The sequence below is a fragment of the Mandrillus leucophaeus genome, unplaced genomic scaffold (genome assembly GCF_000951045.1).
Source record: "Mandrillus leucophaeus isolate KB7577 unplaced genomic scaffold, Mleu.le_1.0 Scaffold80, whole genome shotgun sequence".
Taxonomy (NCBI): domain Eukaryota; kingdom Metazoa; phylum Chordata; class Mammalia; order Primates; family Cercopithecidae; genus Mandrillus; species Mandrillus leucophaeus.
In genome coordinates this window covers 4,751,308-4,775,112 of record NW_012108697.1, presented here as the reverse complement: position 1 = coordinate 4,775,112, position 23,805 = coordinate 4,751,308, and the positions used below count along the sequence as shown (strand labels likewise).

The following is a 23,805-nucleotide window of genomic DNA, read 5'->3' as shown; positions in this document are numbered from 1 at the left end:
AGTAAATATGTCATACAGTGACATATTTAGTTTGTGTTGTATGTTTTTACATTGAAATATATATCTGTAAGTTTGGTTAGTATGAACAACCAACTAATTAGAATAGTAAAGAAGAAAAGAAAGAATAATGTATAATCTCATCATAATCACTTTCAGTGAAACATCACCTAAAAGCACTTTCAAAAAATGACTTTTTATAAAATCCAAATTCTTAGTCTTAGAAAAACAAAATGTTGCTTTACTCTACTGCAAATCAGACAGGAGAACTAAAATTTAAGATACTTGAAATGTTATAAAGTGATTTTCTTATCCTTCTCATTGATGTTTAGTCACTGTGTATATCTTAGGATATTACACATGCTAGACATTTTATTGTTTCTTGAACATATCAGGTAAATTCTAACCTTGAGATCTTTGTACTTCCCATCTCTCTGTTTAGAACTCTTTTCTCTTAAATATCTGTATAAGTTTGCCTACTCCTTCAACTGATCAGATAGATATATAAAGCATGATTTTCATTCGACCTTCTTCTCTCTCAAATAGTCTAACAATATTTTATTATTTAATATTTTTATATGTGTCTGTATCTCAGTCTTGTTAAATAATAGTCAAAGGTGCATGCGATTAAAGTACTGAAATGAATAATCCTGGCAAACAGAGAAAGCATAGGTGGTGATATATGATACAGTCTTCTAGTAAGTAGGATTAGTGTCCTATTAGAGGTGATTCTTCTGTGTTTTAAGTGTGTTTACTAATATGAAAACATTTGATTTTAGTATTAATCTCTTGTAGTTTAGATGTTATCTCAGAATAACACATATGCCTCACCTCTAGCTTATTCTATAGGGTCAGATTACAGTATTACAAATTGGAAATCAATGAGAACTGAAACATTAACAAGAAAATTTTAAATAACATTGCATTTACTTTTATATAGCTTTGATAGTTGTCGCGAAGTATAGTACAGCTGTTACTCTGAGTAAATGGCAAAGTAAATTGGTAATATTTATTGAAGCTTTTTATGACATTGTAGTCATTTATCAATTACCATGTTTATTAAAATAATTACTCTTGTCTTTCTCCATCCTTTCCAGTCCTAGTATTTTGATTATGTAGCAGAAGATTGAGGTTTGGTGGGCAACTTTGACCTTTGGGTCTTGGTCTCTTACAAATTTCAACAGTTTTAATTGACCTTTGAGATTTTCACTGTCATTTATTGAAGAACAGCAATTTACCCTAAATAGTGGAAACTTAATTGAATTATGGTTCTCCTGATACTTTTCCTTTTTTAAATCCTACTCTAGTTCTGGGAAAGTATAACTTAAAATGAAAAACAGAAAGCCCAACACCTATTCTACAGAGTTGATGCTAGTCTGGAAGCAGCTGCCCACGCTCTTTTCTCTGGACTAAAGAATCTTGCCCTAAATTCATAACTGAAAATAAAATCTTGTATCATCTTACAGTTGCTTTCCAGAAATCACTGTATTTACTTGCCTTTTCCTTCTTTTCTTTTTTCTTATAAGTAGACCAGAATGTTTTTACTTTTTTCTTTATTTAACATGAACATTCCTGGAGTAACTATCACTCCCCTGTGATAATTGCTGCCATTTACTTCCAGGCTGAGTAGCTAGTGTTGCTGACAGCTCATAGGATGTGAGGAAGAGACAGAAGGAAACGGGTTGGGGTTTACCAAGTTGCAGTTAAGTAAGAGAGTGCTTAAATACATATTTATAGTTTCTCTGATTTAACTGTTAGTCTGCCTTCTTGAATTAAAAAATGTATTTTTATATGAGTATTTTCTCATTCAGAAATTAGCTATGATCAGAAGAAAATATTAAGCTTCATTCCAACAGTTACTTTGTTTTAAAGTATGAACCTGATGTTTTTTAAAGCCTTCTGGTACCTCTAGTAGTTTTATGTCATCCAGGGAAGAAACGGTCTGAAGTAGGAAAAAATATTTTACTTTCTATTTCTTCTCAAAATGATATTAGGAGAGAACTATGCCACAAAACCTTGCCTTCAAGGCTGGAGCACAGAACAATTCACAGAGGCCTTTTTGTTGCACTGGGCTCTGAAGAAATGTTACAGTAATTATGGTTATACCAACAAGTAGCATTTTAGTCATTTTAGTAATTGGGTTTTAGGTAATTACAGTGCAGCGTATGTATAACAACTTTACTAGTTTTCTTTTTAATAGTGGTGTTCTTTGGGTTTTTAACATTCAGGAATTTCTGTGTTGCTTACTTTTCAGTTTGCTTTTAGTTTAATGTTTCTGAAAAAATAATTGTACCTTTGACATTTCATCCTTCGAACCCTGAGTCTTTCCTACTACTTTTTTGCTACTTTGTTAAAATAAGATTATGATCATTTAAATTAGTCTTACTCAAAAGTTATACAAAATTAACCTAAAGCTACTGGTTATATTTGCTGAAATTGAAAGAATCTAATTTTAATTCATAGCCATTTGATTTCACCATATTTTTAAAATCTGACAGCATAAGAGAAAGCAAGCTGTCAAAGTGGAGCACAGAACAATTTATAGACAAAGTTAAGCACTTGAAAGCTAAATGCCAGTGATTGGCACTGATCAGCCTACGTTTATATACAGAAGCTCAGCAACAGTGATTTTATTTCTTAGTCAAGATGGCTCAACATTACAGCAAGCATGTGTTGATTTCTAGGTTGCAGTTTAGTTTGTGGTTAAAACCACTCATTGAGGGAGGTTAGAGTTGAAACCACTGCAGAGGGTGAATCACAATAAAAGCCAGACTTCTGATGTTTTCTTCTGGCATAAAAGAGTTTTGATATTTCATCCTTAATTTTCTTAACCTCTTTTATTTAGCTGAGAGTAATGGACTCTGGCAAAATGTGGATGACTCTTTGAATATGCCAGCAGTCTCAAGTGATAAGGCCTTTGCAAATGTGAAATTTCTTCATCAGAATAGCCTATTCTCATGGATTACAGTGTTAGAAATTCAACCCCTTCTGCCCCACCAAAAAGCAAAAAATTTAGATCCAACAAAGGTGGAGGTACCTCTTAATTTAAATTACCACTGGTTTTGGTACTAGATAATGTCATGTAGCAATTTAGCTACATTATTTTTATTTTGTAATTTTTAAATTCTAGGAACCTACTCTGGTTTTAAAAGTGAGAAACTTAAGAGTTATTTGGTTTTGGATGAGAAGTTTCAAGAATCTGGTTCTATTTACTAGGATTTGAGTTGACAAACATTTAGAATTTGGCTCCCTTACTAATCTTTGTTACCAGAGAAAGTTTTTTAGTTTTCAGTGAGAATAAAAAACATGTTTATTGTATTCGTCTACTATGATACTGTAAAGGGTTATTGAATGGGGCATGTCAGTTGATGGAGTAAGATCATGGAGACTTTCCTCTGTTAATAAATTCTCCCCTCTTATGGCAGACTTCAAAGACCCCTTGGTGAACGAGTCAGCCATTTTGTTACAATGGAACAACTTTCTTCCATAGGGAAAGCAGTGATGTAAAGGAGAAAAAGGGATGGTCTTGTTTACTTCCATTTTATTTTTAAAGGTTAGCTGCCTCTTTTTATCTGCAGCTGCATACAGGAAATTAAAATTTTATTGGAAGATTTGGAAGTTCTTTATAATCAGACATGATCACTACTCGCAGGAAAATTTTCACTTCTGCTGACCTTGCTATAGTGGTGGCCATAGGAATGGAATAGGCAAGGGATAAAATGTTGATACCATCCCTCCCCATTTTACAAGGATGTGAGTAAATGGGGCTATTCTTCACTCTTGGTAGAAGTAAAAATGATGTAACCTTTTGTTATTAAAATTTTAAACATCTATATCCTCTGACACATAAGAAATATTTTCACATGTACACAAAGATATATGTCTAAGGGTATTTATTACATAAATCTTTTTTAAAAAATTAAACAAATGCCATCAGTTGAACAATGATTGGAGAGATAATGGCACACATACCATGAAACACTTTACAGTGGTTAAATAGAATGAGGTATATCTGTGTTTACTCAGCATAAAAATATTTCTGTCACCTGTTATATGGGGGAGGGGAGAAGCAAATAGAATGATCTCATTTATATGAAAGCAAACACATAAACATAAGAAATCCCTGTATTATATGTATAAATAAGTGCTTAGAGACAGGCTCAATAGGTATGTAACAGACTATAAACCACGGTTATCTAAGGAAAATAGGAAGATACATTTATGTATTTTATAACTAAAAGTGATGTGGTGGGGTGGGAGGAATGCAGAAAGTTGGAATTGTTAGTAGTTCCTTCCCGGCTGATATCTAAGTATGGACTGCTAAGATGTTGGATATCTCAGAAAAATTCCTGCAAATATTTGTAGAATAATTAATTTATATTCAGATAGACCAGATGAGAATATATGTTTTTCAGTTATGTCCAATAAAGTCTATATTTCATAGACATGCTATTTTATAAAATAAGAATGAGTTGAAGAAAATAGATTTTTATGGACCTTTCATATAATTTTTTGTGTCTTATTCCTAATGGAAAGGAGGACAAATAATGAAATGTTTTAGTTTTTGTAATTATTAAGAAAGTATGAATTAATGCCTATTGTATGCTTAGCACTGAAACAAATTCTGTGGAGAGAAATATCGCAAAGCTCCTCACTTACTGGGTTTTCAGTCTGGTGAGGGAGATAACTGATCCATGAAACAGTTAACATAAGACCAAATATAATTAATTGCCAACTTACGGTGAAAACAGTATGCTGGTATATTCAGTTTACGAGCAGGTCAGTAAGATCTTGATAAAAATGGCTAAGAATGACTTAATGAACAAATGCATTGGACTCAGTATAGAAGAAAAATGCAGACTGAACACAACAGTGAGGACAGTCAAACAGCATGGAGGTGAGAATGAGCACAGCATGGTTCTGTGTCAAGGAAACAAGCTAAGTGGAGCAAAGTCAGTGAAGATCTTGAAGGAAGATTTGTTGATAGGGAGCCAAGTTGGATTCACCAACTAGCTGGTGACTGTGACAAGTTATTTCACAAATGTTATGGTAAAGTCCCTGCTGATTACCCTCAGATGGCTCTTACTGCTGCTTCCTAGGTATCTTTTTCATTTCTTTTTATCAAATGTCACAGGATGGCTATCTAAAACTTAAAACCACCATACTCATTTTTTTTTTTTTCCCACAATTTAGCTTATGTGTTCACTTTATGGAGAAGATGACCCTTACCATGTAAAGGGCCCAAACTTCTTACTTCTACATTTATTTTCCCTCTTTGCTCATCTTTTGTTCATTCTCTCCTGTTCCTAGAGACAGAGATGTTCCTTCTTTCTAAGATTAACTTTTTCACTTTCTTTATAAAGCCAGCTTTGATCCTTTATGTTGGAAATTGTCTCCCCCATCTCTAAACATTCAAAGATTTTGTTCATACTTCTTTTAGGGTATTATCGTAGTCTACTAAGTATTATAGTTATTTGTGAAAATAAACCACTGTACTGTAAGCCTCTTGAGAGAAGAGACTATGTCTTGTGTGGCACTGTGCAGTTTTATAGCAGTTAAATAAGTAGCTTGATTGATGGGTGGAGGTATATCATGGGGACCCCTAGAAGCTAGCAAAGAGTGTTTACATTTGATACAATAGGAAATAGGTTGTTTTTAGTATAAATGTTTTTGGCCAGGTGCAGTGGCTTACGCCTGTAATCCCAGCATTTTGGGAGACTGAGGTGAGTGGATCACTTTAGCACAGAGATTGAGACCAGCCTGGGCAACATGGCGAAACTCTATCTCTACAAAAATACAAAAATTAGCTGGGTGTAGTGGCATATGCCTGTAGTCCCTGCTGCTCCAGAGGCTAAGCTAGGAGGATCACCTTAGACCAGGGAGTTTGAGGCTGCAGCGAGCCATGATTGTGCCACTGCACTCCACCGTGGTCGACAGAGTCAGACTCTTGTCTCTTAAAAATAAAAAAAATGATGAGGGTGGGATTGGAGAAGGGACAAACATGAGAAATGTATTTTGAGAATACAAATAGAATTTTGTGACTGACTTAGAAGGGATAAAACTGATAGTAGAAAACATTTTTAACTAGATAAATATATACTTACTCCCTTTCTATAAACAGTTTTATAGAATACAGCCTACCCTTTTAATGTTTCTCAATTTTTGCTTTATTATAATAAACTCTCAGTAAACAGCAAATACATATTACCAGTGTCTGGCTCTGCACTAGGGTTCTGACAGTGGATAGCTCACTAAGTCTAAAAATGGACACAGACATGAAATAAACATTTATAATATGGTGTAATCATGACGATAGAGGTGTTGGCACAGTGCCGTGGGTGTGCCTGTGCACTTGTCAAGAGGTGGGTAGAGCTTTATCACAGAGCATAGAGTTAAGTGAGTTAAATATCAGGAAACTAGGAATTCTAAAATGAATTTTGGGCATTTTTATTTTGTTCTTTATTTGGCAAATGATGTATACTGTTTATTGGCATTTTCCCCCTTGGTCTTTGCATTGTTAAGATAGCACATTTTGAACTTTAAAACAAATTGACTTAGAAACCAGAATTAAGTGAAATAACCTGCAATATATTGTCTAATATACTATTAAAAACATGTACAGGCATATAATGCAAATTGGTCACATTATATAAAATATCTCTGTAATGTAAAATATTCATCCAAAAGAAAAAGGATGGTGGAAGGATGTCACAATTTTTTTAAAAATTAGGATGACTTTAGAATTATAGATCTATTCTTATCAAAATTTTTAAAAATTTTAAAATATAGAAAATTAGGAAAAATGCAGACAAAATGAAACAAATTTTTAATTGTTCTTCCGTAATTCTGCCATGCAGAGATAACGGTTAGTTTTGATACATTTTCTTTCCCTTTTTTTGCGTGCCTGTTTCTTACATTGTTGAAATTATACAAAATACACAATTTTATCATGCTTTTTTCCCCCAACTTAACATCATACCTAAAGTCTTTCACATCTTAAAACTTTTTATAACAACTTCAATATGTACAAAATATTGCAGAATATAGACATACTATAGAATGAAAATTATATATTTGAACATCTATTATGTATCTATTAGTCATGGTGCTAAGTATCTTATGCATGTTATATCTAACCCCTAGAGCTACCCTGTTAGGTGTGTGGCATTATTTCCACTTTATGGATAAGGAACTGACACAGAGAGGTTAAATAACTTGCCCATGGACATATAAATAATATAAAATACTTCGGTTTTTCTATTGCATTGTGATGCTTCCAATTTAAATAATTATTCTTCTATTGTTGAATATTTAGATTGTCCCTATTTTTGCCATTATATGACTTAATTAACATATTTTGTCATAAAGCAAATTATTTTCTGCCAACCCAGCTTTTAAGTAACATTTTTATTGTCTTTTTTTTTTTTTTAAAATGAGATGGAGTCTTGCTGTGTCGCCCAGGCTGGAGTGCAATGGCGCAATCTCAGCTAATGGCAACCTCCTCCTCCCGGGTTCAAGCCATTCTCCTTCCTGAGCCTCCCAAGTAGCTGGGACTACAGGCGTGCACCACCATGCCCGGATAATTTTGTATTTTTAGTAGAGACGGGGTTTCACCATGTTGACCAGGCTGGTCTTGAACTCCTGACCTCAAGTGATCCGCTTGTCTCGACCTCTGAAAGTGCTGGGATTACAGGTGTGAGCCACCACGCCTGGCCTAACGCAGTGATAGCAGTAGTGAATATTCTCGTTCATATTTCTAACCACTGAATTTTCTGAGGCTTTGGAAAGTCAATTTTTTTTTCTCCTGCAGAATTGACACGTCTCACCAGAGTGTCATCAGAAAGACGCTTCTGATGAAGTCACTAAGTGAAGCATTCTTAGTTAATTTACAAAGCATTTTAAAGACTAAATTAACTTGTCTTTGCTAAGTGGTGGTTTTTTATTGTTGCTTTTGTATTCAACTTTATGCCGGTTGGAATCTCACTTAATTAGATAGACCTAGTAAACTCTTGGCCCAGTTTCCAAACACTATTGTACAAAAGTGATATATTAATAAATGAACATAGCATACCTATGGAATAGTTCTAATTGGAAGAATTGAAGTGGTTGTTACATTTTTCTGCATTATAGTTGACAACTTATGGCATAGAATTAGGAGTATTTTTTTATCAGTGACTGATTCTTATCTTGAAAATGTAAAGGCTAAAAATTAGCTCCAATTATTCATTATGTGTAACTTCACTCACTTGATACTTTCCACAAGAAGGAAAGATGCAGATGATTGATGACCAGATAAGGATCATGAGGCATAATGAGTGCCCTCTTAAGGTGTCAAGGCTTAACTTATGCTATAGACTAATGTATGTTTTCTGTAAGTATTGTAGTAATATTGCATCTAAGAAAGTTGATCATACGACAGCTTTTTGAACAATGATTAAAGCAAAAGGAAAGAAATGGACATCAAGAGGTTGCGAAGGCTGAAAGGCCTCAAAATACTTATCTCCAAGAAGTTAAGTGTTGACACAGGCATCCACTTCTGTAATTTCTAACACTGGAAATAACTGTTTAATTTAAAAGTAAAGGCTGCATTTGGCATTTTAACCTGGCCCATCCAAGTATCTCATAGCAACAGTTGTGATTTGAAGTGAAAAAAGAAATTAATCAGCCACAGCAAAATAGCATGTTGGACTAAATTCTTGTCTTGTTAGCTTTTTTTGTATCAAAATTAACTTATTTTTAATGTATATTGTTTGCAGAATTGAATTTGAGTTGAACCATTTATGATAACAGAAGTCATTATATTCATCATTCATTATATATAGCTGGCCATGTAGTCTTGGCAAGAAAAATAGAAAATACCTAGAAAATAAAATGCTCAGCTGGGCGCAGTGGCTCACGCCTGTAATCCCAGCACTTTGGGAGTTCCAGGCAGCAGATCACTTAAGGTCAGGAGTTCAAGACCAGCCTGGCCAACATGGTGAAACCTCGACTGTACTAAAAATACAAAAATTAGCTGGGTGTGGTGGTGGGCGCCTGTAATTCCAGCTACTTGGGAGGCTGAGGCAGGAGAATCGCTTGAACCCAGGAGGTGGAGGTTGCAGTGAGCTGAGATTACACCACTGTACTCCAGCCTGGGCGATAGAGTGAGACTCAGTCTCAAAAAAGAAAAGAAAAGAAAATGCTCTGCTTTTTAAAAATTCAATAATGGCTATTTTGTGCTCAAGCTGGATATGCTTAGATAAAAGAGACTATAACTTTCACTTCAGTTTGTAAGTTTTGGGGAGGGGGTTGAGAAATTTTTTACCATCAGGCCAACTTTTCAGTATTGAAGCTTTCTGATCTCAGTAAATAATTTATGTTTTAAACAATACTATTTTAGAAATTTGGAAATTTCTTCTCCAAAATTACGTGTACATACTTATATATAACTACTTGTTCTAAATTGGATCATCATAACATAGAACAAATGGAATAATTATTGTAAGTTTAAAATATACACAGCTTTGATGCAGTTAAATTAGGCCTTATCTAAAGATTAACTTGTTAAAGTATGCCAATACTTTATCTAATTGTTCATTTAAAAACTAATTTATAGCTGTATATTTCCTTATTTCTCCGAGACAAGTGAGCATAAAAGTTATTTCAGTTTCATCCTAATCGATAGTGTAGTGTGGGTTCCTTGTGCTAGAAGTTAAGGATCTTGCTGAAACAGTACTTTAATTTTTAAATAGTTAGTACATAGTCTGTGACAGTGAGAGGCTCATCAGATTTTGTAAAAAATAAATTTCTTTTTTTGTGTGTGTTTACAGGAAACCTGTCCAGTTTAAGTCGTCTTGGTCTGAGATATAACAGACTGTCAGCAATACCCAGATCATTATCAAAATGCAGTGCACTTGAAGAATTAAATTTAGAGAACAATAACATTTCTACTTTACCAGAGGTAAGAAGTAGATTAGAGAAAACAAGATTTGAAGTGAGTCTGCAAGATAATTCAAGGAAAGCTAGTGAATCTTTATAGCAGGGTAAATAATTTGATGATTGAGATTGTTTAAATAATGAGTATGCTGTGGATGTACCACCACTGCTAAAGTAACTCCAAACAAGAAAGAATGGGTATATGAACCTATTAAGTTTTTATTTTTTTTAATGCAAAGAAAAAGGGAAAAACTAGGAGAAAATAAGTGTGCTGTATTCTACTTTAGCACCATGTAAATCTCATTTCATTTTGGGAACTGACAGTAAAGGTATTAAGGAAAAGCTATATGGCTGGTTTTAAAATTCAACTACCCTATCCAGTTCAGTTATAAAAAGAAAGATGATAAGTGATACAGAATGCACTGTCTATCATCAAAATTAATATTAGCAGCAATTCTCCTGTGACTCAAATTATTACCTTGTTTATGCAATAATATTAAGGCCTATTTAGTATAAAACAATTGCCAGAATCTTTTTTTAAAACACATTTTTAGGTTTTGTTGATTCTATTAGAAAAGTATTTTCACTTATTTTGCTTAGGGATTAATTGGGTAAGATATAATACTTTTTTTTTTTTTTTTTTTTTTTTTGAGGCAGAGTTTAGCTCCCGTTGCCCAGGCTGGAGTGCAATGGCGCGATCTCGGCTCAGCTGCAACCTCTGCCTCCCAGGTTCAAGTGATTCTCCTGCCTCAGTCTCCCAAGTAATTGGGATAAAAGGCACTGCCACACCAGGCTAATTTTGTATTTTTAGTAGAGATGGGGGTTTCACCATGTTGGCCAGGCTGATCTCGAGCTCTTGACCTCAAGTGGTCTACCTGCCTCGGCCTCCCAAAGTGCTGAGATTACAGGCGTAAGCCACCGTGGCTAGCCAATGTAATACTCTTCTTTTAAAGTTGTCTTTATCAATATTATTATTAGTCTTTTACTATTCACTTTCCTTATTTTCCTACCTATTTTAGCATGTCAACAATGGATGTTTGCTTATAGTTGTTCAAGCATATCTTACTGTAGTAATGTAACAGAAGAATTGTGGACTTACTGATTGATTGAGCTTTGCAAAGTCTTTTTTTTGTAACAAAAAATGTCTTACGTAAGTGCTGCTACTATGTTTTGACTTGGTAGTTTTTCTGAGTGTGTGTGTGTAATCAAATTAAGAACAAAGATTCTTTAAGGCCAGGCGCTGTAGCTAATACTTGTAATCCCAGCACTTTGGGAGGCCGAGGCAGGTGGATCACTTGAGGTTAGGAGCTCAAGACCAGCCTGGCCAACTTGGCAAAACCCTGTCTCCATTAAAAATACAAAAAATTAACTGGATGAGGTGGCGGGCACCTGTAATCCCAGCTACTCAGAAGGCTGAGGTAGGAGAATGACTTGAACCCAGGAGGCAGAGATTGCAGTGAGCTGAGGTCACGCCACTGCATTCCAGCCTGGGCAACAGAGGGAGACTTTGTCTCAAAAAAAAAAAAAAAGTGAAAAAATTTAAATTAATACATATCCAGTCTTATTGTCAGTGAAGTGAAACTAATAATTACTGGGTACCTGTTAGGAAATACGGATTTTCCTGGGAGCTTGTTAGAAATGTGGACTCTTGGGCCCCACTCCCAGTCCCACTGAATATGGGAAAGTATGAAATCTTAATTTAAAAGTAATCAGTGTGCTTTGGAAGCAGCATAGTCTCAATGCAAATGTGAAATTATCTGCATTTATAGTGAGGAAAACAATAAAATCCATTAGACAGCACTTACAAGATACCCAAGCTGGGTTAGGCAAGAAATCATGAAAGTGGTTTTCAATAAGGGCATATTAAATAGCTGAAATCAGAGCTGCTAAAATGACTATTTTGTCATTTGAAGACTGTCTGAAAATGGACTTATTTTAATGTAGATATCTACATATAAGTAAAAGGAACTTAATAATTTGAACCACATAGTCCCAAGGCATGAGTCTAGGTACTCTACATGTACTATCTTGTTTAATCTTTGTCATAAACCTACTAGTTATTGGAGTATCCTCATCAAGCAGCAAAATAAGGCTTAAGAGAAGTTATATTTTTGGCCGAATTTGTTACCTCAGATATTTTTCTGGAAGTATGGTAAGAGGTGTATTGATTATCTAATTAATTCACCAAAGTTGACGAAACTTAGTAGAAGGTATAAAATAGGAGCCTAGATGTGTCTGATTCTAACCAAAAAAAAAGATAAGCAACCCCTGTTTCACAATGTGACTAAGAAATGAGAGCTCGAAGAGCTGCCTTCTTGTTGCCCCTTCTCAAATATATTCAATATTAACATTTTATCATATGAGTCAATTCAATAAAGTAAGTCAGTTGTAAGAATAAAAAGAATCACATTTTTTGCCATGAGGCTCAGTAAAACTCCTTTATTTTCAATTGAGTAGCCCGTAGAGATTTTTCGTGAATCGACTGCCATGCAGTTTTCTGGCCACAGTTTTACCTCTGTTGTTCCTTTTGTTTGTGTACAACAATACACAAATTTTAAGGGTAGCTTCTTAAGATACAGTATAAAGAAACAAGTTTCAGTTCTCTGTATAGGTATATCCTCAATTATATAGTTACTTCATTCCTTCAGATGGCTTTGCCAATTACACTGTCACCTCAAGTACTAAGTTTTCAATTTGCTGATGGTGGACAGCTGAAGTTTGAACATTGTTTAAAAAACATACATACCTCACACAGTGCTTGCTTCTCCCTGCTTGTGCTTTTACTTTGAATCTAGAGTGTTTCTTCTATTTCTCTGAGTATTTTAAAATGTTTTCATCCTTCAAGATCTAGCTGTCAGCTTTCATCCTATTTTTCCAGTTATTCCAGTATTCCTTGCTTTGAATTTAAATAGAGAAAGGGTTTAAAATTTAAGCACTTACTCCCTGCTAGGTATTGTAAAGTTATTTATGTATTTGATCGCTTTTAGTCTTCCCTATGACCCATAAAATATTGTTATTTAAATAATGATACACTAGGTTCAGAAAAATAACTTGCCAAAGTCACAAGCTATTTAAAGATAGAGTCAAGATTCAAAACAATTTATAGCCTTTACTAGTATTTCTCAGATGTTAATGAGCATGCAGATCACCTGGGAATCTTGTTAAGCTGCATATTATGATTCAGTGGCAGTGGGACCCAAGAGTCTGCATTTCTCACAAGCCCCCAGGGGATGCTGATACTGCTTTTCCTTGGCCCAGACTGAATAGCAAGAGCCTATTCTATGTAATTGATTATTGATTATATACAGTCATATATTATTTTCTAATTATTTCTTATCTATGTACTTCTTAACTGCAGAGATTCTTTGGTAATACCTGAATATTTAATACTTTGGTTAAATGGTGGGAGTCTAAAGTAGGGGAAGATGGGGTTATGTGCTAAGTAAATACTTGTTTAATGGGTACATATATGCCCTCAGAAATTTTACCATATAGAAAAGCGGTGTATTATACAGTATCAGGAAGCATAATTATCTCCTGAATTTAATGTTCCCTAAAAGGAATCATTATGTTAATCTCAATAATTTAGAGATAGGTATATAACTTAAGACTAGGTAGGATTTGTCACACAGCCAGTGGCAGAGGCAGGACTCAGACCTGGAACTGTCTGACACTAAAGTTTCTGCAATGTAGAAATTTCAAATTAGTCACCCATGAGGCACCTCTCCACACACAGACATGTTTTCCTTATTCCATACAGTGTTTTAAATAAATTGAAGCCAAAGAATAAAAATTGGAAAAATGTTCTGTTTCCTCCTATAAAATCTGGAAGTCTACATTGGTTCCACATTTCTGCAAGGTACCAATCTGCTAGAGCTATGTAGTGACTGTCCCTGTAAAGAGGTGTCACAGACTGCCCTAACCAGTCTTTGTCATTTGTCACCCCCAAAGCCCTTTGAGGCATTTGTGTTGAGACTGCTGTTCTATACAAAATGAGTCTCATCACAGTTCTAATTCTTATGTTTATTTCATTTTTTTTTTTTTTTTTACAGAGTCTTTTATCAAGTCTTGTGAAACTGAATAGTTTGACCTTAGCTAGGAATTGCTTCCAGTTATATCCAGTGGGTGGTCCATCTCAGTTTTCTACCATCTATTCCCTCAACATGGAACACAATCGAATCAATAAAATTCCATTTGGAATTTTCTCCAGAGCAAAAGTATTAAGTAAGCTGAATATGAAGGTAAGCATATATTTGTTTATTAGGGGAAGGAATTGCTTTAACTGGTACTTCCACTAATATTTATGTTTTTTCTAATTGTGTGGGGAGTGGGTACTTGTACCTTGCTGATGGGTCTAAACTGATAATAAGACATTTCAGGGTACTTTGTATCAGATAACAAATATCTTAGAACTGTGCATACCCTTAGGAATTTGTCCTAAAGAAATAATCATTGTCCAGCTCAGTGGCTGATGCACCTGTAATCCCAGTGCTTTGGAAGGCTAAGGTGGGAGGATCCCTGGAGGCTAGGCGTTCAAGACCAGCTTGGGCAATATAGTGAGACCTTGTCTCGCAAAAAAATTTTTAAAAATTAGCTGGCCTGTGGTACCAGCTACATGGAAGGCTGGGGCAGGAGGATTGCTTGAGCCTGGGAGTTCAAGGCTGCAGTGAGTTATGGTGGCACCACTGCACTCCAGCCTGGTGAAGAAAGCAAGAACCTGTTCCCTATCCCCCACAAAATAGGAAATATGAATATCTGTAAAAGTATAGTTGTAGGGATATGTATTGCAGAGCCATCTATTTCATAGGTACCAACTTATTAATAGAGATTTAATTTTGTTAAGTAATTTGTCTTTAGTGGAATACTGTGGAGCCATTAAAAATGATATTTTGGTCTAAAAGAACACTACATACTAGTTGAAATATTCTCATTTTATCAAGTGGAAGAAAGTTAAAGCATGTAAAAAATCTTTTCCCACCCAGAGGTTTTGAAAACTGTTTTTAATATGCTTAATTATATATTAAAGATCTTTATATTTATACATATAGCTGGTTTTTGCCAAAATGTTTAGAGATCAGAATTATTTATGGGTGAACGTTAGTTTCCTTTTGCTTACAGTGATCGAGTTTCACTTTTGTAATGCAATTTATTGCAAAAGGAGAAAACAAATGGCAAATTACCAAGTTCAGTGATTTAATTTGTACTGGACAAACTTTAGGCCCAAAGAAGATAACTGAATTGACCACATAGCTAATAGTATTCTTCCTGTCATGATGAACCGTTTGAACATAGTTGTGGTTCTTTAAACTATAATCTTAAATGTACAATTTTTAAATTACATCCACACTTGCTCATAAATATGGTATGTATCTTTTATGATGATTCTTTGGAAGTATATAATAAGTAAACCAGCGGAAATTCAAGATACTCTTACAGTTTTAACAATTGTAAAATTTCTTGTTAATCAGTCTGGTTATATGAGATTTAGCAGTGGTAATGGTGTTGATTCTGAACATTCATTTTGTAGTAATAGGCTTAAAACACAGTAGTTCAGGGGTTCATTAGTTTATGCATTTGCATGTAAGTACCAGTAGTAAATTTTTAAAAATGAAAATACCTTATAAATGATACTATAAGTGTCAGTAGTTTAGGCATACATAGGTAATAAGCTTAAATATTAAATAGATAACAAGTTTAAATATTACAATAAAAGAAAAAGTTGGTTTTCGAAAGAATGTTTGCTACTTGGGATTTCTTTTGTGGGTCATTTTGTGTGAAATGAGACAATCCATGTGCAATGCAGCTAATTTTAAAGATACAGATTGACATAAAGGATATAAAATAATACTGCCACTGAGGTAGCATCACTGTTAACATACTGGCATATATCGTTGGTATTGAGCTGGATGGGGTGTTGATTATCCTCTCCCAGGACCAATACCCCTAACACATAACAATGTGGTACAAGACATTATTGATGAAAGTGTACTTTATAAGTGAATTAAAGTGGCATACTTTTTTTCTGTGAACAGCCGTGTCTAATTTTTAAACCAAATTAAGACCATATTTACTGTTTCCTCTGTTTCAGCAATGAATATATTTTACTATTTTTTTCTTATGGATTTTTAAAGTGAAATGGTAAATACCTGATTCGTGTTTTAATTATTTAATTTGTTGTCTTTTTAAGACTATTTTCCTCCCCTACTTTACTGCTTAGCACCTCAAGAATTCCTGAGTTCACTCTGGTTTCCTCATGGGATGTGATTAGATGTGTCTTATTCTATTGTTTTCATATCTTTATTTGAGCATTTATATTTTATTCAGTGATTTCTACATATTGTGAAATGGTAAAAACATATTTATAGGATCTTTGAAATCTCCAGTGTTTCTCTGTATAATGTATTTTTCTATTTCCATTACAATCACATAAGGAACAAACTTCCAGTTTAACTCCCAAATAAAAGCCTCATTACTGTATAAAAAACTTTGGAGGCTTAGAGTTTTCTGTTGCTGATTTTTTTTTCTTTCTATATTTAAATATCAAAAAGGAGAGTAAGATTTTGTTTAGTTAAGAATTCTCTTTCTGAAGCAACAAGTGTATATGGAACTTTGTTTTTGTGGTTCTACCTTGGATGCTTCTTTTTGTCTTTGCCAGGACAATCAATTAACATCACTTCCCTTGGATTTTGGAACTTGGACCAGTATGGTAGAATTGAATTTAGCCACTAATCAGCTCACAAAGATCCCTGAGGATGTGTCTGGTCTTGTTTCTCTTGAGGTTAGTATAAATGAGCACCTCAGAACCTTCCATACTTATCTCATTTAAAAATTTCAAATTGAAATAAGCAATTTCTGTTTGGGTGAAGATTATAATTAGAAATGTTAGAACTCACTTAAACATACAACCCTCATAGGATAACGAAGTGTTGACTTAAGTAGTCTAGATTCAGTCCTTTTGAATTTCTCTTGCCTACTAAAAGTTGGTATGTTTGAGTGCCATAAAGTATTAATATCTCTAAAAGAAAAGTTCTGTAAAAGCATCTTTTAGAACAATTTTTTTCTTTAGTCTGTTTAAAAACTACACTATTGTCTACCAAAATAATTATCGATTCTCAGACTGTCATTTAGAATGCTTTATCATACTTTTTCATCCTAATTATCCACCTGCTGTTTTATTTACTCATTGATTATTGTCTTTGTTGTAAATCTGGTATGCCGATTTCTAGCCCTCTAAGCTTAGTCCTATTGTTTTCTGTATCTAGAATGCCCTCTTGTCGTCCCCTTTTTTCTTTTAGTATGTTTTTCCATAATTAAAGATCCATTTTATTTTCACCTCTTCAGTTAAGGATGATTTCTCCTGCTTCTGAGTTCCTAGAGTTTTCATCCCTTGGTGAAAACACTTACTAATAGTAAATATATTGTTTTTTAAAATTTCCTTCATATCCATGTTTTTTAAAGATCTAATTTTTAAATTATTTAATAAGGTGAAATAGTGTGGTTTAATGGCTGAAAACATGGGCTTTGAAGTCAAACAAAGCTGAGTGTAATTATCTCTGTATATTTATGTACTTAACTTGCCTAAGCTTCAGTTTCTTAAGCTGTGAAATGGGGATAATAAGAGTATTTATCTTGTAGAGTTGTAATTAGGATTAAATGCAATAATGCACATAATACATTTAGTGCAGTGCCTTGCAAATAGTAAAGTCACATGGTGACTGCTGTTATTATTTTCTCGGACTTATTGTATGTATTTATTATGGGTGATATAACATTAGGGAAAATAAATGAACATAAAAACTTACCCAGAACCTTAGGCATCTGTTTTACCTATTGCTCTTTCTCCCAACCCAGTATTGTCTCCTTCCTTTCTGCTAGTTTGTAACTTTATTGGAACAAAGGCTATCTTCCTCTGCCATTTTTCCCCTCTTCAGTATCTTCCAGGATGCTTTCAATATAATAAGTATACCACAGATAATAAATACAGTGGATTGATATAGCAAGTTTAGAAGTTAGTTTTTACCATCCTTTAGTAATGGTTTGTAAGGGTTTTGAATAAATAGTTTCCTATTAGATAAACATTTGTAACTATTCAGTAATTTTTTTGAAATGTAGTTAAAATTAAATTGCTTCTTTTGTTTTCATTAGTTTTGATATAATCAAGTAAAATCTCTTTTCTAATAACTATGGTGATTTTTTTAGAAAAGTAAGTTAAATATTTTATATGTTATATAATTGAACATTACCCTTAATATTCACTGTTTGGAAAATAAGCATTGCTTAATAGATTTTAAGCCACACAATGATAGTATATAATTTCATTTCATGATTTGCTAAAAATTATCAATAATTTCTCATTAGGTTCTTATCTTATCAAACAATCTTCTAAAGAAGCTTCCCCATGGTCTTGGAAACCTTAGGAAGTTAAGAGAGTTAGATCTGGAAGAGAACAAATTGGAATCCTTGCCAAATGAAATTGCATATCTTAAGGATTTACAGGTAAACATTATCCTAGTGGTTTTGTAGTTATATAAAGTTTTTGGAATCCATTCTAAATTGCACATTTTTCTTAAGATTTTGATGTAATTCTTGGATCAGATAGACTTTCCTATTCTAGTATTAGGGCTGAGTTTTGTGTTCATATAACCTGGCTTTGTTTTCCTAACAAATGATATTTTGTGAAAGAAAAATATGTAATGTAAGTGATTCTCATTCTATCCAATCTAGTTTCCCTGTTAATTAATTTTATTGTTTAGACATATTATTTTAATTTACATTAAATGTAGGAAATATATTTGTAACTGTCTTTTATTTTGTTAATCTTCTAGAAATTAGTCTTGACAAACAACCAGTTGACCACTCTTCCCAGAGGCATTGGTCACCTTACTAATCTCACACATCTGGGTCTTGGAGAGAACCTACTTACTCACCTTCCTGAAGAAATTGGTATGAACCCTATGAATGCTTGACTCTGTACTAATAATTTGCTCTTGTGCATTCGAGCAGTATATCAGATAAATATGACAAATCTATTGTTTTTTAAACTGAGGTTATATCAGGCTTAAGATTTTTTTTTTAATAGAGCACTGATGGTTGATTGTTGATTGGTTTTGGTTAGGATTCCTAAAGGCTGTTAGGATTGGTTTTAAGATTAATACTGTATTTGTGAATGTTTTGGAATACTTACATTTCCAGTAGGTTTTATGTATAACCTCAATTTAGAAGTTATTTTATATTCCTTCTAAATTTAAAAATTACACAGGGTTGAATTAAATTAGTAATGTTTTATGCCAAAAGAACATTTATTTATGAGATTTTAGAATTGATATTAATATTTAACCAATATTAACATTTGGGAATACTTAACATTTTCCAAGTGTTTTCATTTCCATTATTTTATGTAATATACATGACCACCTGGAATTTTAGACAGTGCAAGTTGTAATCTTGCTTTATAAAGAGAATTACTTGATTAAGGTCACATGGTAATTAAATGTTAGCTTTTAAATTAGTAATTCTATGCATTATGTTCTTCCATCTGTAGTGCACCGTCCCACAGGAACTATAGGTTAGTAAACATCACGTGTTCTCACTCGTAGGTGGGAATTGAACAATGAGAACACTTGGAAACAGGGTGGGGAGCATCACACACTGAGGCCTGTCATGGGGTGGGGGGAGGGGAGAGGGATAGCATTAGGAGATATACCTAATGTAAATGTTGAGTTAATGGGTGCAGCATACCAGCATGGCACATGTATACATATGTAACAAACCTGCACGTTGTGTACATGTACCCCAGAACTTAAAGTATAATAAAAAAAAAATGGTTTTGGAGATGGTTGACAATTCAAAATCTAGCGCTGCTGCTTATTGGCTTTGTGACTTTAGATAAGGTATGTAAACTCCCTAAGCCTCAAGTTTCTTACCTGTAAAATGATGATAATAGTAAGTTCTCATAGGGTTGTTCTGAAGCTTAAATATCTTACATGTAAACACATTGATTACATACTAGTTATTATTTCTGTTAGTTTTCTAATAAATACCACTGTCAAATATTCTGAATTTTGAAATTTAAAAATTGGAAACACATGAGGCAAATTTACACATATATTTCTAGTATATATATTCACCTGATCTCATTTAATTGCTTGAGACATTTTCCTAGAGAATACAAGTATCCTAAGATAGTCTAAGAAAAAAATTTTAAAGGTCTCATAAATCGAGTTTTGGCTTACTGCCATACATGTGATAACTCTCAGTGAAAGCTTCATATTAAGTAATAAAACTTTTGCACATAAGAAATCTATTAATTTGAGAAAATGTTACATGTACAACAGAAAAGTGGTTATAGACATTGAATATATAATAAGCTCACTTTTGGAGTTTAAAAATATATATAAGTAAGTATTATATATGTGCCAAACTATCCCAAACAGAATCTCTGGAGATGGGGCATATGTATTTTCAAAATACAAAGCTCTCCAAGCTTGAAGACCTACCATAAAGGAAGGGGTTCTAATTTATTTAGTTTGTATGGAGTGTGAGCTGGACATCAGGAGTTTAAAAAAGTCTTCCAAGTTGATTTGAATATGCAGCAAAATTTGAGATCCATGGTTGTAGAGTTTTAAAGCTAAGAAAGGAGAATTAAAGGAAATGTGTGTTCAGTATATGTAATGACCAGCATAGCATCATGCCCGGTTGAACTTTTAAAATAGCAACTAATTTTTAAAAAAATAATTGATTTGATTTTTTTTTTTTTAACAGGTACACTGGAGAACCTAGAAGAACTGTATTTGAATGACAACCCCAACCTGCATAGCCTTCCCTTTGAGCTGGCACTCTGCAGCAAGCTTTCAATCATGAGTATTGAGAACTGTCCACTCAGTCACCTTCCACCTCAGATTGTTGCTGGGGGGCCTTCTTTCATCATTCAGTTCTTAAAGATGCAGGGTCCGTATCGTGCCATGGTCTGATACAAATCTGCTGGTCCCACACACTGTTCAAAAATAGACTGCCATTAATGTTTCTTATCTATATCTGTATCTATTTATGTAGATATTGGTATATGGCAGATTTATAAAAATTGCATTATGTGTTTATGCTAATAGAGGAATCATAGCCATTTAGAATTTTTTTAAAATTCTGTACAAAAGGCTTATATAAGTTTTCTTTGCTGAATATGATGGATGTTTTTCTGTTGTGTATTCTGATATGCCAGTTTGCTTAAAACATTTGCCAACAAATTATGAAGTTATTAAATTTAAGGGACAGAGGTAGTATAGTTAGATATACTTTCTCTTAGGAAAAATAATGGGCAAACAATTTTGTTGCAACTTTTCATATATATTTTCCCCTTACCAATTGTTGTATCTTTATAGTATTGTAGGCCCTGAAAGTAGAATTTTTCTTTAACTTATTTTGAGATTTGAGATTTAAATTTTATGTATTGTTTACAGTCAGAGTAAATCACTGGATTTTTTGTTTGTTTGTTTTGATTTGCTCTGTTTTATTCAGTCAAATCTAGAGTTTGAATCCTCTGCTAAAGAATTTGCATCAGCTGGTTTAAATAGTGAAAGTTATTTGCTTGTCAAAAAAAAAAAAAAAACCAAAAACTGGCAAAGTGAAAAGTTACAGTCGAAAATCTAGAATTTCTTTAATTATGCTTCTCTGACGAGTTGTGAAGCGAAATACCTGAAGTGAATCTTTGGGTAGGAGAAGGATATTGAGACCTTTTCTAGTATGAATATTTTTTAAGTTTGGGGGAAGAGAAACTTGTAGTGAAAAGGAGTTTTTTCATTCCTGAAAGTTGCAGATCCACAAAAACTAACAGGATAATTTGGCAAATAAATTACATATAAACACACACAATCTATATATGTATATACAATGCTATATAGATATGTATTTATTATATCATAAACTACAGTAGGTAACTTTAAGGATTTCTTCCTATCCTTGTACAATGACATGAATGTCTTTCTTTGAAAACTGCAATATATGTATGTTTCAAGGTTATTTAACAGTGTACTATGGTTTTATATCTTGACTTGCCTTGTACATCTTTCAATTCTGGAATATCTGTGTCTAAGCACAATATCTTCACACTGTGCTGTATTGCTGCTGAACTAAATGCACTTTTCCCCACATGTGGGGCACTGGCTTCAAACAATTCAGTTCAGTATCATTACTTTTAATCTCATCTTTCCTTTCTTGGTATTTGTTAATACAGTTATGGAAAAGAGGCACATTGCATAGAAGCCATTGGGGAGTTCAGTGGAAGTTCTGTAAGATGTGCATGTACTATTTGATATATTTTCTTTTGCTTCACTGCTTTTAATACTTAGCAGTATTGTTGGTCTAAGTCAATTTGATTATTGAGGAGTCTCAGAGCAAGTTGCGTTCTGGATGTCATCCTAAAAAACACTTCATATATAATTAATAACTATTTTGTATAATTACATATTGCTGCTTGTGTTTTTTTTTTTTCCATTTAGTTGGGCGTTGTGTTTTACACAAAACCATTTTTGAATTAAGGCTGTGATATTAAGATAGAAATTTGGACTGTTGTTCTGCTTTTCCTGGCACTCAAATTCATGACTAGGTTTGAGATCAAACCTATGTTTGTAATTAGAGATTTTATAAGGATCAACTAAGAAATGGAAGGCAGGTGAAGATATAAAACCCTAGAATGCTTAAATGTGCTGTAAAACTATTGTAGATGTCACTGGATTTTACCAAGTAATATCCTTTCTTCTTTTTTTTTTCCCCCATCTACTGTGGCTTTTCAGTTAAAATTTTGTTTATAAAAGGAATTTGTTTATTACAGCTCTACCTAGAGCTTGTGTGTATGTGTGGTTTTTTAAATTCCGTATCCAGGTATGTTTATGTATTAAGATGATGGAACTTGAACTTTAAAGGTAGTAACTAAATGTCTTTTCTTAAAAAAAAAAAGGTTATTGTTTCTTAAAATGAAAATAGAGTTCTAAAAGCATTTTTGTTCCACCTTTATTTATGTTAATCTGTAACAGAAATGTAAAATGATCAGTCTTACATGTAGAAGTCATGCTGTGTGTAAGCAATATAATGACAAATTATAAAAAATTTTGAAGTAGTATAAAACATATATCCTCTGTAGTCTGTCACCTTGTAAGAGCCCACAAATTTCATTATTTCTACCAAGAAACTAAAATGAACTCTGATTAAGATATCCCTGTGAAATCAAGATATTTAATATTTAACTAGTTTGAATATAATAAGGGATATTGTTGAAGACTAAATATGAGCTAATACTTTTTCCTGAAACTGCAGTGGGACTAATTGGCATATCCAAAAATTTGCCTTTCTTTTAAAGAAATTATATTTAGTCTCTCCATGAGACTCAGCAAATAAGAATGTTCAAGGATGTTATATTATAAAAACATTGCTCTAAACTTTGCTTTTTGTTAATATGTAGGAGAAAAATGGCAATGGTAATGTCAGGCTGTCCTTTTGTGAGAGTTTAATACTTTCTAAAGCCCACATGATTATTTTATACAGAAAGGGGGAGGTGCTAAATAATTTATGAACTTTATAGATATAAATGAAAACAGTAGATGATACAGGAAGGGAAAATACACTTAAAACATTTATTTTTACTTAAAATGTAGGTATTGCAATGGGAATGATCTCTAAAAAATGTAATGCAAATTTCTAATTTATCTGTGCAGCTTGAATCATTTAAAATAGATAACTTATTATACATTAAAATTTATCTAGGTTTTCTGTAAATTTTTGTTAAAACCTTTTGCTTTTCATCTGTTATTTCCTTTTTTTTCCTTTTTTTTTTTTTTTTGGAAACAGAGTCTCGCTCTGTCACCCAGGCTGGAGTGCAGTGGCGTGATCTCGGCTTACTGCAAC

General features: G+C 33.3%; 1 protein-coding gene across 1 annotated transcript in view; it reads left to right on the top strand.

Annotated features, from left to right (window-relative positions):
* SHOC2 (soc-2 suppressor of clear homolog (C. elegans)) overlaps positions 1 to 22,746 on the top strand; it is a 104,668-nt gene extending 81,922 nt beyond the window's left edge. Inside the window, exons 4-9 of the mRNA XM_011967535.1 lie at positions 9,807 to 9,937; positions 13,965 to 14,153; positions 16,568 to 16,690; positions 18,271 to 18,408; positions 18,738 to 18,855; positions 20,674 to 22,746. Of these exons, the coding sequence (XP_011822925.1) occupies positions 9,807 to 9,937; positions 13,965 to 14,153; positions 16,568 to 16,690; positions 18,271 to 18,408; positions 18,738 to 18,855; positions 20,674 to 20,882 (908 nt within the window). The 3' untranslated portion in view covers positions 20,883 to 22,746. The remainder of the gene's footprint in view (positions 1 to 9,806; positions 9,938 to 13,964; positions 14,154 to 16,567; positions 16,691 to 18,270; positions 18,409 to 18,737; positions 18,856 to 20,673) is intronic.
* Positions 22,747 to 23,805: the final 1,059 nt, after the last annotated feature.